Source organism: Crocodylus porosus, unplaced genomic scaffold (assembly GCF_001723895.1).
Source record: "Crocodylus porosus isolate Cpor-Errol unplaced genomic scaffold, CroPor_comp1, whole genome shotgun sequence".
NCBI classification, from domain to species: Eukaryota; Metazoa; Chordata; order Crocodylia; family Crocodylidae; genus Crocodylus; species Crocodylus porosus.
The window spans coordinates 47797736-47814637 of record NW_017728947.1 but is presented as its reverse complement, the minus strand read 5'-3'; the positions used below and the strand labels follow the sequence as shown (position 1 = coordinate 47814637).

The window sequence follows — 16902 nt, the reverse complement described above, 5'->3', positions numbered from 1 at the left end:
GTCCATTGATGCAGGAAGGATGGCATGCTGCATCCCAAAAATGAAAGCATTCAACATTTTAGACTTAATCTACTTTTTTCCTGTGTTTTCTCTTCATAAATTTTATTATGCTTGTGTTCTGAGGTGTCTTTAGGATTTTATTCCAAGTCTTCTATTATTATTATTATTATTATTATTATTGGTTTTTAAACCACTTGGGGTAAGGCTTTGCATGAATATTCACGGTGTTAATTCCCTTGTTTCTGTCCTCCACCACTTCACATGTAGTTAATGTTGTAACGCAGATTTTCCTTCCTTTTTAAAGGAGGGGATGACCGCCGGGTACTGCTTTGGCAAATGGAAGAAGCCATCCACTCCAGAGTCAAACCAGTTCAGCTGAAAGGGGAGCATCATTCTAACATCTTTTGCCTGGCTTTCAACAGTGGCAACACAAAAGTATTCTCTGGAGGTAAGAAGGATCTATGAAAAAGAAACTTAGCCTACAAAAAATGAAGTATGGACTCTCTCTAGTGTAAGAACCATAAACCAGATTCTACCTTCCACAAAAGCCTTTGACACAAAATTTGGAACAAAAAGGGTCTTGAAGGTGTGCTGAATGACTGAGGATTCCCCTGGAACAGGGAATGGTTGAAGCTGAGCTGGCATAGGGTACTCTGTACCATCCCTCCTTTTTGGGAGAGGCCTAAGCAGGTGTAGGTTGCTCTAAGATAAAACTGGGTCTAAATCAGACCCTGCTGTGCCACAGACAGAGAAATGGTAGGTGGTTAAAAGTCTCCTTTGTTCCTTCCCTTTTCTCAGCTTCACCAAGCAAAGCTTTGACTCAGCTTAGGCAGGCCCTTATCTAATATGTCTCTAACATTCCTTGCACATTTGTGGAACTATACACAAATATTAATCAAGGGGAGGAAACAGAACTTCCATTAGAAGCCGTCAGTTCAAATTCACACTGGGATCATAACAACCAAAAGCCATTGCTATCTGGTGACTCTTTTTCTTTGAACCAAGCTCATGATGTCATTTCAAGGTCTCAGTAGACAAGGTGTCTCTGATATTCTACCATATTTGGCACTGATTGGTTCTGTTGTTTGTAGTCTTATATCCCTTTGGTAATTTAATTGTTTAAAAATTGAACTTCTTTCACTCTTAGGGTTAATGTTTGCTGGGATGAACTAGAAAAATGCCTGGTATTGAAAGGTATCAGTTCAGATCTAATGCCTTTTACCAGTGCTAGATTTCTGTCCTTTTTCTTTATTATGAAACTTTTTAAAAAGAGTGTTGGGGGGCATTTATCAGTGAATGGCTCTTTGGAGGCGTATCAAAATCTGGAGTCGTCTTTTGTGCTGTACTTCATTTCCCACTCTAACATGATTAGTAAATGAATATATAGTTTGGCTTATTTGTTTTGAGCATCCATTCTTGAGGCTTCTGAGCATAGTCCGTAATTGTCTTTTTCCACTGAGATTTGTAAACTTAAAACCAGTTCCATGAACTGATTTGCAGATCCAAATGGTGGAAACTGTTTTTCTCTTATGCTGTTCTGAAATTTTAACACCTTTTTGAAAAATAACATGATCTAGTTTGAGACTGAGTGATGACTTTGCCCTTGCAAATTAGACACTGAGAAAGCAGGAATCAAAAAGGAAAAACCTACCCCTGGGTTCAGGTGTTTTGACTCGGTTGTGGTCTAAGTTGCATTTATTGCTGATTTAGTGTTTCATATCAGATGCCACAAACACACTAATTTCATCAAACCAGTATGAGGCATATGGTGTTTCCTGTGCATCCAAGGTAAAATTTGTGTAGGGGGGGTAGCAATTTACTTTAGACCACACAAGTGACTGAGAGTCTGACTCCCGGGTCCTGTATCCATCTGTATCAGTGTTTTGCTGTATGACTTCGGGCAAGTCTCTCATGCTCTCTGTTGCTTCCATTTTATATCCAGGCTTATTTTATTTTATCAAGAGCTCTGAGATCCTTGAAAAGTAAGATGATACTGCAAGTTTTTAGGGTTTTTTTCCATATGCAATTCCATAGTAGCATTTTGAGTTAAATGTATTATCTGATTATATTTGTCAACTGAAAAGATAAAAATATACACAGTTTGCACAAATTGCATCAAGTTTGTGGAGCTCTTAGTTCATGGTGACAGTGGAAAACTTCTCTTCAGGGTAAAATGTCTGACAACTAGTGTAACAGAATTTTGGCAGATTTTTCTCAAAGCAGTTGTAGCTTTCCCTTTGCCCCTGCTCACTCCTCCCCCCTCACCTGGAATGTACATACTTTATGTACAAAATAGCTCATCCAAAAGATCTCAAAGCAGTATGTGTGTGCATGTGTATATAAAAAGAATATATTCTATTTAGCTGTTTGTAAAGTGGAGGGCAAGAGCAGCACAGTAGTCTCTAGAGAGAACTGAACCAACAAATCAGGCAAGCCACTTCTTATATGAAAGTGCTACAGACCCTTCCGTATCTGCGCATATAAAAAATATGAGCGTACATTCAGTTTAATATCCAAAAGATCATAACTTCATGGAAATCTGTTTTCTGCCTTGGGTAGATGGAAAAACTGAACAAACCCTGGAAAGAACTGAATTTGTAGCTTTGTAAAGGCCTGGCATAAATTTGGTGCATAAGCTATCGAGCCAGACCTGTCTGTGTGTGGTGTGCTTTCCCCATTGGTATGATTAAAAAAGAAGAGTAAATACTTTTTGGCTTTTCCTCCTCATAACCAGTGTTACCAAAGGAAGATGTTGTGAATGAAATGGAGGAATGATATGCAGAACTCTTCCCAAGTGATTCACTAAACATGGACCTTCTCTGGTTAAATATTACAGTGTAATCCAGTCCTGCTTAGCTGAACCATAGTAATATGTCCTGCAGGGAGAGTCTTCACTATAAGCACTAATTAGGATGTCCATGTAAACCAATTGGCTGGTAACCAAGCCTTGGTCTCCACCCCTTGTCTCTCCCACTATGTCAAAAGACCAGAGATGGAGACAAGCTATGTTTTGGGGTGGGGATGAGGGTTGCTTTCTAACTTCAGTCCTGTAGCTTGTGAAGGGAACAGAAAGCTGGTTCCTTAACTGCTAGCAGACTTAAGAATAATGGTTTCCTCTCCAGTTGATCTGTATGCACGTATAAGTGTTTGTTCTTTCCTTTGAAAAATCTAGGCTATGTTCTTCACTGCTGTAATTTCATGGAGTTAGTATAGTTTTGATTACTATAAACTTTGCCCTTTATGTATAAGTAGCTTGATTATTGTAACGGGAAACAAAAATCATTGCAATACTCTAAGGCTAGCATGATTATCTCACTTGTGGAGATGTATATAAATCCTTCATCCTGTTAGTCAGAGGTAAACGTTCTCAAGTTTCTTGTTTGAAAGCAAGCAGTTTGAAACATATAGGGCAAACCAAAACCAAGTCCTCTTTATCTAAACCGCATAAGAACTTATGTATTCTTGTTCCTTTTGAAACCTCCCCACATCCTCACTTACGCTCATGCATGATGTGGGAGCTTTACCATTCAGTAGATGGCATCACAACAATACAACGGATGAACCTGGTAGGACTAAGGATTCATACTTTTTTTTTTTTTTTTTTTGTACCTTTCTCCTCTAAATAAATAGTAACTGCATGTTGTGCTGCTTACCTATGAAAAAGTGCCAAAGGTGTATGCTAGTGCTTGGTAAGGAGACTGGGGTTTGTTAAGGAATAACCTCTCAGCATTAGAAGTTGGGGTCCAAATAACTAGATGCTTTTTCTTTTTTTTTGTGGCTGTAGCCATGTGAAGAGTCAGAATCCCATTTAAAGAATGTGATCAAAGGAGGTTTATCTTATTTTCATATTAATTAAAAAAACAACAACACTGTAGTGTGGGTGCAGCTACATGACTGTGATTGCAGCAACACTGAACATTGTTTTGCTGACAAGCCAAGTGCACTGAATCCATGGCTTAGGCATTAAAACCATGGTAGCATCTTTTCTGCCCTTTCTCTTACTCTTGAAATTAGTTTGACAATTAAAGCTTTCTTTATAAGGCAGAAAGGGGTAAGGGGCAAGAAGCTCTTTAGATCTCCCTTCCTGAAGATTTCCCTTCCCTTCCCCATCTCCCATACACCAAAACTGTCCAGAACTGGCAAAGAATTATCAGTAATACTCCCCAATGAACTGAAAAATTGATTGTTGAGCATTGTGAAGCACACTGCCTCCTCATTGAGATTGCATGCCTCTAGTGCTATACACAAGGAGACTGACCTACAGCCTCTCGCTGAGCAGGGTGCTGACCACTCGGCAACCAAGCTGGTTTCCTGTCCACTGTACTTTCGTCTTCCAAATAGAAATTGCGGTCATTGTTTTTGGGTTTTTTTTCTTTTTTCATTATAAAGTGTTAATCGCCAGTACATGATGTTAAGTGTTTATATTTCTCTTTATAGGCAATGATGAGCAAGTTATACTCCATGATGTTGAAAGGTAAATACATAGTTTGTGTTTCCACTCCTTTGTCAGCTTCCTAACATTAGTCACTGGAGGCAATTCTAGTTCCAACTGATAACCTATAAAGAAAGCAAAGATTGTATTAAGCCCAAGGACTACTTTATTTTAAATTTAACCTTGGGAAACTTTGGAGTAAAAATGTTGACTTGTATTTTTTAGGGTTTTTTTTTTTTACGTTTTGTAATTCGTATCTTGCAGAACAAGAAGGCAATTCTTTATAAATATCAAGGCTCTCCTGAAAAAAGAATAATATGTTTTAAGTGAGGAACTTTAGGTTCAAGGGGCCAGATATTTAATGGCTTTCTAGCACCTAGCTAGATTTGAATCCACTAAAATGAAAAGGAGTTAAACTTCTAATCTAAATCTTCAGGTACCTAAAATGCTCTTAAAAACTGTCCACAATGCCCTGATTCTCTCTACTTCTGGTCACTTTGTGTCAAAACATCAAAACAAGGCAAATTGGTCTTTATAAATCTTATTGAATGGCCACCTGCTTATAAGGGTTAGCCCAATTAAGCATAATTAAGGATCTGTGTCTAAGTATCAGAGTTGATCAAATCCACCTCTGAGAGAACCTGTATGATTTAGATTGATTTCTGAGGTATAATTTTCATAAGTAATTTTTTTTTTTTTGTCCATACCTGCTGTTTAAGTCCCATGGACTATGAAGCAATTGTGTCTAACTTGCATTAAAGAAAAATTAAAACAAAGACCAGGCAAGAACAACTACAGGTATAAAAACAGAGAGAAATATAAAACCTTAAATCTTTGCGTTTCCTGAGCCCTAGTTAGCCCTGTATAATGATTTGAAGTATTTCTTGCTTAGCTTGTCCAAAAATGTTTATGTTACATGAGTCACAAAATAACAAAATTCTCTTAAGTGTCCTAACTGAAATTTGTGGGGAGGAGGTGGGGAGACCATAGTAGCTGTGTCTTCAGCTACATTTCTAGTAGGAATAGTCTGTCACTTTTTTTTTTTTTTTCCTTTTGCCTCCCCTCCCTCCAATGTTGTTTGCTTTAAGTCTGGGAATGTCAGAAGCTCATAGATGAAGGTTTATGCATCCTATCTTTATTAGTTTCTATAAAAACTTTATGCTGCTGGCTCTTTCACAGAAAAATGTTCATATTTTTTTTTCTCCTTAAGGATTATAATTACAGCTCTTTAACTTTGTGCATTCATAACACATTTGATTTTCGGATACATCATGTCCAGCTGAAATAAGTTTGAAGCCCTCTTTTACTACTGCAGTACAATTATCTGCTTCATTTTCTGCAGGGAACCCAATTAGTCTGATATCCTAATGCTGATGTAATCCTCAAGAATCTTACTCTGCTTAACACTTCATTATCTTTAACGATGCCTGTGTGTACACCAGTTCTGTCAACTTCCTTTGCATGCATTTAAGTGGCACTTTTTCCGCCTCTGCTCTTGGCCTCTAAATTATCAAAGCTCCAGGTTAATTATCTATGAAACAATTAATAGCTCTTTCATTTAGGAAGCAACTATAATGTGGACATTGCATTCATTTTAGACATGAGCTTCTTGAGGGATTTGCTGTGCCCTGGAGTGTCTGCCAGGTGGATGGCATCCGGGTTCTTCCTTAAAAATTACAGCAAATCGTAGGCTAAAATAAGTACTTTCTGGCCTTTTAAAATGACGAGATTTTTAACAGTCATAGCTAGGCATTCCTTTTCCTCTCTCTTTCTTTTTAAGTTGACCTATAAAGTTGGCAAGGGGAGCAAACTGAGTTTCTACCTTTCCCCTCCCCCCCCGCATTGTATAATGATAAAGGCTAGGTCAGGGGTGGGCAATTTATTTGAGCTCAAGGGCTACTTGAGGAGTTTTGGAGAGCTGTTGTGGGCCAGGTCATCACCCCTCTCCTCCCTGGGCAGCAGTTCACCAAAACTCCCTAAGTGGCTTTGCTTTGCACTCAGCCAGGCAGTTGAGATGGGGCCTTGGGCAGTATCTGGGGCAGGCAGGGCCAGGGCTGGGATCATAGGGCTGTGACAGCGCAGGGCCAGGGATCCAGGGCACAGCCACAATCCACTCCCCACGTGGTCCTGTGATGGGTGCTGGTTTCATGGGCAAAGGCATATGGGGAACAGATTGCAGCTCAGCCACAGCCCCACATTGTCATTGCCCCATGATCCCAGCTCCACCTGCCCATCCTGCTATGATACTGCTCCCTGCTCAGCCACAGCCCTAGCCTGTCTGCCTAGCCATGCTCCCCCACCCCCATGGGTCCCACCGCTGGTGGTGGGTGCAGGGTGGACGGGCTGAGGTGCCCAGGCAGCGGGGCTGGGACTGGTGGCGTTGGAGACGGTGGCAGTTGGAAGGAGCCACTGCCACCACCCGAGTTGCCAGGAAGCGAGTCTGGCCACTGTGCCACCCCAGCCCTACTGTATGCTTGGGGGCCATGGGTCTGGCTTAGGACTCTTTCCTGCTTGTTTTTATACATAAAATTTACATCTCTTTTACAGTGGAAGACTCTTTAAGGCTTAGGGAACTAGTGACATTGCATCACAAGAGCCATTAGGAAAGCAGAGCAGTGAATACTGCTTAACCTCTTGCTTTTTTGTTACCGCAATGTTTATCAGTCATCGAAGTTAAAAGACTCTTTTGTTAAAGAATCCACACCCACTTTGACTTTTTAGCTATTCTCAGAGTCCCAGAAAATCCTCCAAAAACAAGGGAGAGCAGATCTTTTATACTGATGATACTTTTACATTAAAAGTCAAGCAGGAAAAACATTACTAAAACCAGAACACTTTGATATATTTTCACACATTCAAAAAAGCAGAGAAAGGCACAAACTCAACTTAAAGATTACCTTTGCCAAATGGGTTTGATCTCCAGAATTCCAAAAGTTATTTTGTATTGATTTATTAACTCTCCTACTCCTGAAAGACGCATCTTCCCTTATTGCCTTTGGCTCCATTCCTGCATTTTGTTCTTTTCATTTAATAGGTCCTGGTGCCACAGTAGCACTGTTTGGTAAAATTGAGGCCAGGTTTATCCCTGGTATTATAATGGTGATGGGTTTAATCCTATTAACTCATTTTATAGTATCTTATGTACCTTCTTAAATGAGCAAGAGAAATACTAAAAATGAAACAGTTGCTTGTAAACTTTTGAAATGTGGAAAGAAAGAGAAGCTTACCTCACTGCAAAACTTCTCTAAAGCAACATCGCTTTTGTAAACATCTGTGTATTCTCAAAGTTTATAGCATGTGTGTAATGTGAGTGTTTTTGTTTTTGTCTTGGTATCATGGTGTCTGGTACACAATTATATTTTTAATAACAAATGTTTATGTTTTGATTTGAGCAGCATTAACATTGTTACTAAACTTTGCCAAATAACACAGCTTTTGGCCACGGACAGGCATTATATTTCTACCAAGAGAACTGGAGTTCTCCCATATACAAACTACAAACATTTTATTGATTTATCTCATATGGAAAACATGCTATATCCAGGTGTTAATCTGGAAGACTTCCCTTGCAAGAGACACTGTTTCGCAAGAATGAATGTTTATACATTTCCTTCCTAGTCTGATCTGGAAGGTGAGGTCTAGTCCAGGAGGGGAGCTGTAGGGTAACGTCCCCAGTCTGAGGAGTAGTTAGGGGGTTTGCCCAGATGCCCCCTCCACTCTGTCTTCTCCTGCTCAGTGGGAGTAAAGGAGCAACTGGTCCTTGCTCCCTTTATGCTCCTTAGGTTGGGGTCCCCACTCTGAAGCTGTAGAGGGGAAGTACCTCACTGCTCCCTTTACAGACATTTAAAGGCTTGAGGCTGGGTGCTGAGCCAGGGAGAGCTGCTGCAGGGCTGAGAGCCCAGCTGGGTAGACCTGCAGCAGTTTTAAAAGCTGGGGATCTCAAAACTGGGGTCAAGGTGGCTCTCCCCAGCCCCACTTCCCTGTACCCTGTTCCCCAAGCTACACACCTGGCCAGTTAAAAACCTGGGGCTGCCTGTTGACAGCTTGCTCCCTACCCAGGCAGGGAGAAAATGGTTTAGCAAGTAATGAGCTCCCTTAAGGGCTGACTTGGCCCAGGGAGCAGCAGTCTAATGCCCTCTGGCTGGAGAGCTACATAGATAAGCTTTCCAGCCAGGGGGCTGGAATGTGTGCACTCCTGCCCCCAGGCGTTTTTCTATTGGTATGGATTTCTCTGAAATTCTTGCCGGTAGAAATGAACACCTCTCCAGGACCATGGCTACAAATCTTACTTGTCTTCCAAAACAGCCCGGCTCTCCCACCAAAATGTGTGTGTGTATGTATGTATGTATGTATGTATGTATCAAGAGAAGGGAAAATAAGACATGTTTTTCTCTTTCAGCACTGAGACCTTGGATGTGTTTGCCCATGAAGATGCAGTGTATGGCCTTTCAGTGAGTCCAGTGAATGATAACATCTTTGCCAGCTCATCTGACGATGGCCGGGTTCTCATTTGGGACATCAGAGAGTCTCCCCATGGAGGTGAGAGCTGTAGGCAGAAAAGAGTAATTTAGTAATTGGTATTTTGGGGTATTAAAAAAGCTCTGTTTTAGCAGATGAAGAAGGATGAGTGCACTGGATGACTTCTATGGTCATGTCCTGTGTAGTAGTCAGCTGAATTATTGTAACAATACGGGAATGCCAACCTGAAGTAGGTGTAGGGGTTTGTTTGTTTTGTTTTTAAACCCTCAGATACCTTTTGTGTGTGTGAATGAGTACACACATACACTTTCCTGCATGCTTTGGTGCTTCTGTGTCCCATGAGCTGCTGTATGTGAGCAGTTTTTCCCCCCCCCCCCTTTTTTTTTTTTTTAAAGATACATGAAACTTCACATCTTGTGCCTTTACAAAGCACAAAAATAAACAAACCCAGATTAGTCCTAGAGTGCCTTATTCCTAGTGGTATAGTTCTTGCATGCTATCTCTGCTTAAGTGTCCAAATTGAGTATTGTCATGTTTTAACAAGTGTCTTGCAGTATTAGAACTTACATTTCCTGGGATTAGAAAGTTTGGTTCGGGATAGCTACAGCATCTTGTAGCGTATTTAATCCATCATTATTAGTATGAATTCTCAAGTCCTTCCTAATGTGTTGTCTGTTTTGTTTTGCTTTTGATATATTTTCTTATGGGGGGGAAAGGCATACTAGAAACTTAATTTGGGTTATTAGTAACTGGGGGGTTTTTTTGTCATCATAGGAAAGTAGCGCTGGAAGGGACCTCACAAGGTCATCTAGTTCAGCCTTCTCCCCAAAGCAGGATCATCCTTGACTAACCCAGCGTAGTGATGTATCTGTCTAACCTGCTGCTGACATTTCCAGGGATAGGGAATCCACAGCTTTTGTAGGTAGCCTGTTCCAATGTCTGACCACTCTTGTAGTCAGAGAGCTCTTCCTAATCTTTTGTCTTCACTTCAATTTCATCATCATTCCCCCTTGCATGCAGTTTTCTTTAGTGTAGAGCTGCTGTTTGTTTACAAACAATTTTCTTACACTTATAAATGTGTAACCCTTCTTGCTTACAGATGCAGTTGTGTGGCATTGGTGACTTAGTTTCCCCCAACAGTACCTCAGTTTAACAGGATAGAAAGATTTGTGTGTAAAGAAGTCACGTTTATCCAAAGAGCAAGCTGCAACCCTGCATGGAAACCTGCTAATACAATTACCCCTTTGAACAGTGCATCTTAAAACTCCAACTCCAAATAGTCTTACAAGGACCCTCTAGGGTGAGAATCTTCATCTTGTACACAACCTAAGCTATTCCAGATGGCACAAGGACTTCCACTATCCCATAGTTGCATTGATCTCACTAGTTTCTGCAGCGTTGTCAGTGCTAATCACTCAGGTCCTGCTGGGGTCTCCTTGTTGGGAAGTCAGTCCTCCAAATGCTCCCATGTTACAAGTCATCTTTCCCACTTCCCCTCCTGCTAGCCCTCAAACCAGCCTGGGAAGCTGTAGTTCAACCTGTTGTCCCCTGTTCTTCATTTTCATGGGCTTTTCATAGCCCCGCCCGCTCCCTCTCCTCTTGACGGGAGGCAACTTTGTCAGTTTCCAAAGCAGGTTGGGAGCCTTAGTTCAACCCAGCTCCCTGGGTCTGGTTTTCCTGGACTTGAAGTGGCCTCGCTCTTCTCTGCGTACCTGCCCCTGGGTTGCAAGAGGTTATTACATAAGCATACCTTTTGGTAGCTGCATAGGGAGAATACATTGGATTAGTTCATCTGGTAGGTTTTACTTCTGAGATTTAATTGCAGTCATTGGCTGCAATTTGTTTCAAGTACCACCCTTCTTGCTTGCATTTTTAAACCATAGAACAGTGGTTCTCAAACTTTTTTGACTTGGGGCTCCCCTCTAACATTTTCAAAATGTGTTGACACCACTGGGTGAGAAACGCTGTTAAACCCAAGTTAACTGGGTGCAACCACCTCCAGGTAAAACTGGCTCTGTACCTGGTACACAGCCAGAACAGGAAGGGATGTGGCATGTGTTTGTGCTCTCCTGCATTAAGGTTCTCTAACCCAAAAGCGGGCAGCAGAGCCGTCTCATTCTGCATTCCTGTTCCAATCCTGCATAACGTCTCATGGAAACAGATGCCTGCTAGTCAGGTGGAACTGTCCCATGTGTTTTGGTTTCTGGGAGGAGACTGAGGAGGTGTAGACCAGGAAGGGCTGCAGCCTTAGCCATCTCTCCTGCCTGCTGTAGAATAATTGATTAACCTTAATGCAGGTGATACGTGTGCACATGCCACAGCCCTGTGCACAGAGCAGTTTTACCTGGTGGCTGCTGCAGTAGCACCTGTGTCCCAACACCCCTGAGGGGGTCTCACAGCACCCTGCTTCAGAACCACAGCCCTAAAATAAATTGATTTTTTGAAATATGTCCATACTGCAGAAAGTGCATTCATAGCTTGGGTTGGCTAACTCTGGTTAAAACAGTAGAAAGTAATTGCAGTTCCAACATCTATTATGTTGAGTAGCCAGCAAGGGTTCAATTCAAGGCTTTAGTACAGAAATGTGATCTTCTAAGCAGAGTTTAAAATCTGATTGTAATGCCTTTACTGATCCTTTAACCACATTTAAGAGTTCATTTCTACAGTGTAGACAATGCTAGACTTGAAACCCATTTAGGAGTGCCTATAACGGTGCATACAGAACAAACTAAACATCTATCTTCAAGATGACTAAAAGTCATTAATCTTGTCCTATTTAACTTTTTATGTAGATTGTCAATATATTTTCAAGTTTTCATGTGATCTATGAATTTTAACATGACAATGCAAAAAACATTTGTTACTTGAAGAGATTGTTCTTGTACTTAAGGAAACGTGGTACCTTAATGTAGTGGTACAATTTAAGTGTTTCCTTTTCAAAAAGTAGGGTTGCGTTTGTTTTGTTTTCAAAACTAAATTATACTCCAATGAAAACAGTAACCACAGACTTTCTGAACCCCAACCCCCTAAAGCTACCTAAGAACTGCTCAGGTAGCTGTGAGGTCCAGTGGTGGCACATTCTGGAGCATGGAAAGAGAACATGAAGTGGGCCATCATACTTTTTGGAAGATAGAAGGTGTGGTTAAGCAATGCATGGAGAAAAGGGATTTATTATATGGCTAGTAAGCTAAGTGCTTCATATAGCTTGGTTAGTGGTGACCTAGTTTGTCATCCTTTTGCCCCCCTGAGCAACCCTTTTTACCCTGAGCTAATGTAGGCTGCATACCCAAGATGGCATGACCATACACCAACTATGTAGCCACTATGTACAGGGTCCTGTATTGTCTTCCAACTCTACAAAGTCATGTAAGTAACTGTATAGTTTTTAATGTTTACTCATGCATTTAAAATCTACGCTGCACAGTAAAGAGAGTTTGAAAATCGAACATTACTTGGAAGAGGAGAAATGTGTAAAAAGCAGTTTCATACAAAATATTCTGTCGCATTTTGGTGTATGCAAAACCTTTTTATTTTTTTAATTTTTATTCTCAGCTTTGAAGCTATATTCCTTAATAATACATCTCAAATGGCTCTACTTTGGGGTAACTAGATTTATTGCACATGCACCAAATTGAATGAATATAGCAGTCTAAGAGTTGGAGACCTCCCGGGCCATTGATTTCAGATTCCAAGTATTGCAAGTAACCACATCATATAAGCTTTTTTTAAAAACCAATCAAATTTCATGTTAAAATTTGCTAGTTTTGTAGGCTCCATGCCTGATGGAGGACTATTCTGGAACCTCACTCTTCTGTTAGACAATGCCACCCAATTTCCAACCTGAATTTGTAACCAGTTTATTTCCATTTGTTCTTGTGCCAACATTGTCCTTAATTTTAAATAGCAATTTCCTTCCTACTGTTTATCCCAGATCTATATGTATATGTATATGTATATGTATATGTGTATATATACACACAAAGCAACAGTATCTCTTCAATCTTGTTTTGCTAGGCCAGTGATTCTCAACCTCGTTCTTGGAGATCCATTGAAAGGAGTACCACAGAAGGTGTTGGGAGATAAGCAGATAAGAGCAGACTAGACTCTAGGTGGTGAGGAGATAAGCATATAAGGCATGCTCAGGCTCTCCCTACTTGACTGCCTTCCCAACCCCACTGCCTGGGCCCTCTGCAAGAATGTAAACATAGTAATACATTGGTTTTTGACATGGGGTGCCACTCAGTTCACCAAAGTTATGGAGGGATCCTTTGAGTCTAAAAATCTTGAGAACCAATATGTTAGGTCAAACTTTCTTAGGTTCTCCATTCTGCTGAAGACTGCTAGGTTTTCTTTGCATCTCTCTTCCAATTTTTAGATTAATCTCTCTTGACCCAGAATCGTATGACATCACCTGGAATGCTGTGAGACAGTACTTTGCATAATGGCATTAATATTTCCCTATCTCTACTGAAAATACTTAGCCCAATAAACCCTTGAACCACATTTGCCTTAATCATGATCGCATAATAGTGGTGGCTTTATAGTTATCCTGTGTAAATATTTTTCTGTCTCAAGACTAGTCCTTGAAGAGCTCCACTAGTAACTTCCCTTCAGCTTGACCATCTTGACAGTCTTTCCTAGTTACTTGACCACCAGATAACTTATTTTGTGTGGAGATTTGCATGGTAACATGTGATAGTTCATAGTCAGCATTTTCTGACTGCAAACAGTGCTCACCAATATAAGTAATCCTGTTACCTTGAATAGGACTATTCATAAGAGTGGGCACTGTGCCTATTGGTGCAAGCATAGTAAGTTAACCCTAAATGTCTGAAGAAATTAAACAGTTCACAGATAAACTGTTAGATGCTCTTAAATATTCCATTTAATATATAAGGGGGCATTCCATCCACTTCGATCCTCTCCCATTCCAAATAATGTCAGTCTCTTGCTTAGCTTGTCTTTTGTAGGTTATTTTTTTTTCCCTCCATTCCCACCCATTGAAACTTTTATTTTCTTTGGCTTTGGTGGAGAACGTGTTGAACTTCTCTCAAGAAACAGCCCATGTGCTATTACTGAGCATATGAGCTCCAACCATTACAAAGCATAGATGCCAATAACAAAAATAAGAATCCCCTCTTTCTTTGTGAAAGTGACTTATCTCATTAATTTGGATGGTATAATCTAGTTTTAATTAGATGAGTTGTCATGCTTTTGTAGATTATGACAAATTGCCTTCCATATTACACTACTATATTTATAATGCAGGTCAAGGAAATTTGGATAAATAAGTATTCGCTAAATATAAATCTATTTGCTATTCGGAAACATTCCCAGCTCCTTCATTTGGTATTCTGTTCCTGTTTCAGTGTCTACATTCAGTGAATGGGGTCTACATCTCTCAGTGGGAGCTTTCTTTTTTTAATGATTCAACATTGTATATCACAGCAGGGACCTGACTTGATGATGCGAACTTAAAGGATCATCCTTACCATGAGGCTACTTTTGAAACTACATTTTGACGAGATCCAGCCTTAGTGCCTTTGGGTAGACTTGTTGGAACAAATATCAGTCCCTCTTCTCTCTCCTGACAATTAGTATTTGTATTGGCCTAAAATCTAGCAGCCCTAATCACAGACCTGAGCTCTACTGTGCTGACCACAATAAAAACGCATGGGGGTGGGGAAAGACAGTCCCTGCCTCACATAACTTAAGAGTGTAAGTGTGAGCAGGAATGGATGGATACAGGCAGATGTAAAAGAACATGGAAATAATTTGACAGCGTTATTATTCTAAAAGGTGGTCTCAGCATACCAATACGCAAGCTGGTGTCAAGTTTTTGTAGACATCATAAAAACAAAAAAACAAATTTAGTACTGTTGATATTTGTGGGGAACTAACTTTGAACGTAAAGAGCAGCATGGAAAATGCACAGATATTTGTTAGGAAATGTAGCAAGGGGGTAAAGGAGAATGGCACCCTGGGCTGGCCAGAGATGGGAGTAGACTTCTGTATAAACAGCATGAGAGATGGTACAGAGAGAATATGACATGAAGGGCCTTGAAAGTGAAGACAAGCAGCTTTTGTTGATTCAATGGAATGGGGAGGGGGCACAGTGGAGGGGCACAGAGAGAGGGTTGACATGATGAAAGCAGTAGGTTAGGAAAACCATCTTTGTCTCACTGCTCTGAATAAATACCAACAGGACAAGCAGTTGTCAGGCTACTGAGAAACTTAAGATGACCTGAGGAGTGCTTGAATGAACGTTCTAGTTGTGTTGGTAAATAAGAGAGACTATATTCTAGATATTATGCAGAAAGTACCTGCAAGACTTAAATACTGTGATGATCTAGAGTAGGGGTGGCCCAAGTCTGGTCTGCATCGGGTCCCTTGGCCCCACCTGGCCCAGGTGGCATCCCCTGGTGGTGTGTCCTGCTGCCCCCTGGGCACACAGCAGAGCTGTGGCAGCTCTGCACTGGACTGCCTTTAGGGGCTGGAACCAGCCCAGTCCCTGCTGCCACTGCTACCTCTCAGGGCACAGACCCTGGTAATTAACACCTCTGGGTCCTTTTTAAGTTCTCGAGTTTAAGCTGATCTGAAGCCCTCCACAGAGAAGAAGGTGCTGGAAACTGAGATATTAGTTTGTACAGGAGTCACTTCTGTATTTATTCTATGAATATGTTTAATGTTGAGTTGTTATGGAAGCTTGTAGTACTTGTCAATCATTGAGTCTGGGGCATGTGTATCTTGAAAGTGTTTGTGTCCAGCAGCTATTGTCTAGATCAAGATTTTGGTTAGGAGGTTATAGGGAAAGGGATGTACAGGAGGAGGGATAGTGAGATAGGAAAATGATACTTGGAAAAAGTGGGAAAACGGGATTTTAAGAAGGGTGTGATCAACTCTGATAAAGAAACTTTTTTCATAACGTTGGGAGTCATTGTATTACAAACACTGATATTTTTTTAGGAGGCAGGCATGGAATCTGTCTGTCACTTCATTTGTTGCCTTATCTGTATTTTACATATATTTCTCAAGCACCTGTTACCTTTTTAGATGGTAAGTTTAGAACAAGTAGGCAGTGCTTGTGTGCTGTCTACTGCAACATGCAGCTGTTCAGCTTGAGGCCTTTTGAGTACTACATCATTTAAAAGGTATGGTAAGGATCTGCCACCTAGGTTGACAAGAAGTAGGCCCTAAAAGCATTAACTCTACAGGGGGAATTGAGGAAGGTATGTTTGAAGGCAGTGTGATTTGAGGCCTACACTAAGAAGCATCACACAATTTTGGATATCTGCAAGCTTCTGGATTATTTTTTCCTCATAGTGGAGATTTACATCTTAAATAAAGAGATATTGTGAGGGTCCCTAACTTATTAACTGTTTTTCCCAAACCAGAGAAGTTTTCATGGAGACCTTCACATCCATTTGTAATTATTCCACCTAGTCCTTATAACAACTGCATAAACTGCTTACACAAAAAACTATCATTTTACAAAAAGCAGGATAGATGTTTCTCAATCCATAACATAATTTAACTGTTAGGAAAAAAAGAGATAGGAAAAATGAACTCCATGAAATTTCTCTTTACATAGTTGAAGATTAGGAAGAACTTTCTGACTTTGAGGGTAGCCAAGCATTGGAACAGGTTACCTAGAGAAGTTCTGGAATCTCCATCCCTGGAAATTTCAAGAGCAGGTTAGACAGACACTTGGCTGGGATTGGTTTATTTAGGGATCCTCCCTTAAGCAGGGGATTGGAGTAGATGACTTCATGAGGTCCCTTCCAGCCCTAGTTTCTTTTGATCTTTTTTTCCCTTTTTTTTTCCTCCTATCATTCTTTTTATTAATATTTCTCTTCTGTGTGAGCAGTTTCTGTGGCTGCTTTAAGGACTAGTTGGAGTAATTGCACATGGTTTGGAAAGTCACCATGAAGTTTCTGTTTTATTCAAGGTGCAAGCTCCACTACAAAAAAAAAAACAAAACCAAAAAAACA

At 40.6% G+C, this 16902-nt stretch overlaps 1 protein-coding gene across 5 annotated transcripts in view; it reads left to right on the top strand.

Annotated features, from left to right (window-relative positions):
• Positions 1-304: 304 nt before the first annotated feature.
• Positions 305-16902, top strand: part of DCAF5 (DDB1 and CUL4 associated factor 5) — a 100773-nt gene continuing 84175 nt past the window's right edge. For 4 of the 5 annotated variants that reach the window (XM_019551735.1, XM_019551736.1, XM_019551737.1 and 1 more), the window contains exons 1-3: positions 305-448; positions 4438-4474; positions 8832-8971. In XM_019551735.1, coding sequence (XP_019407280.1) covers positions 337-448; positions 4438-4474; positions 8832-8971 — 289 coding nt within the window. In that variant the 5' untranslated portion in view covers positions 305-336. The remainder of the gene's footprint in view (positions 449-4437; positions 4475-8831; positions 8972-16902) is intronic. The other variant, XM_019551739.1, reaches the window with a different exon arrangement.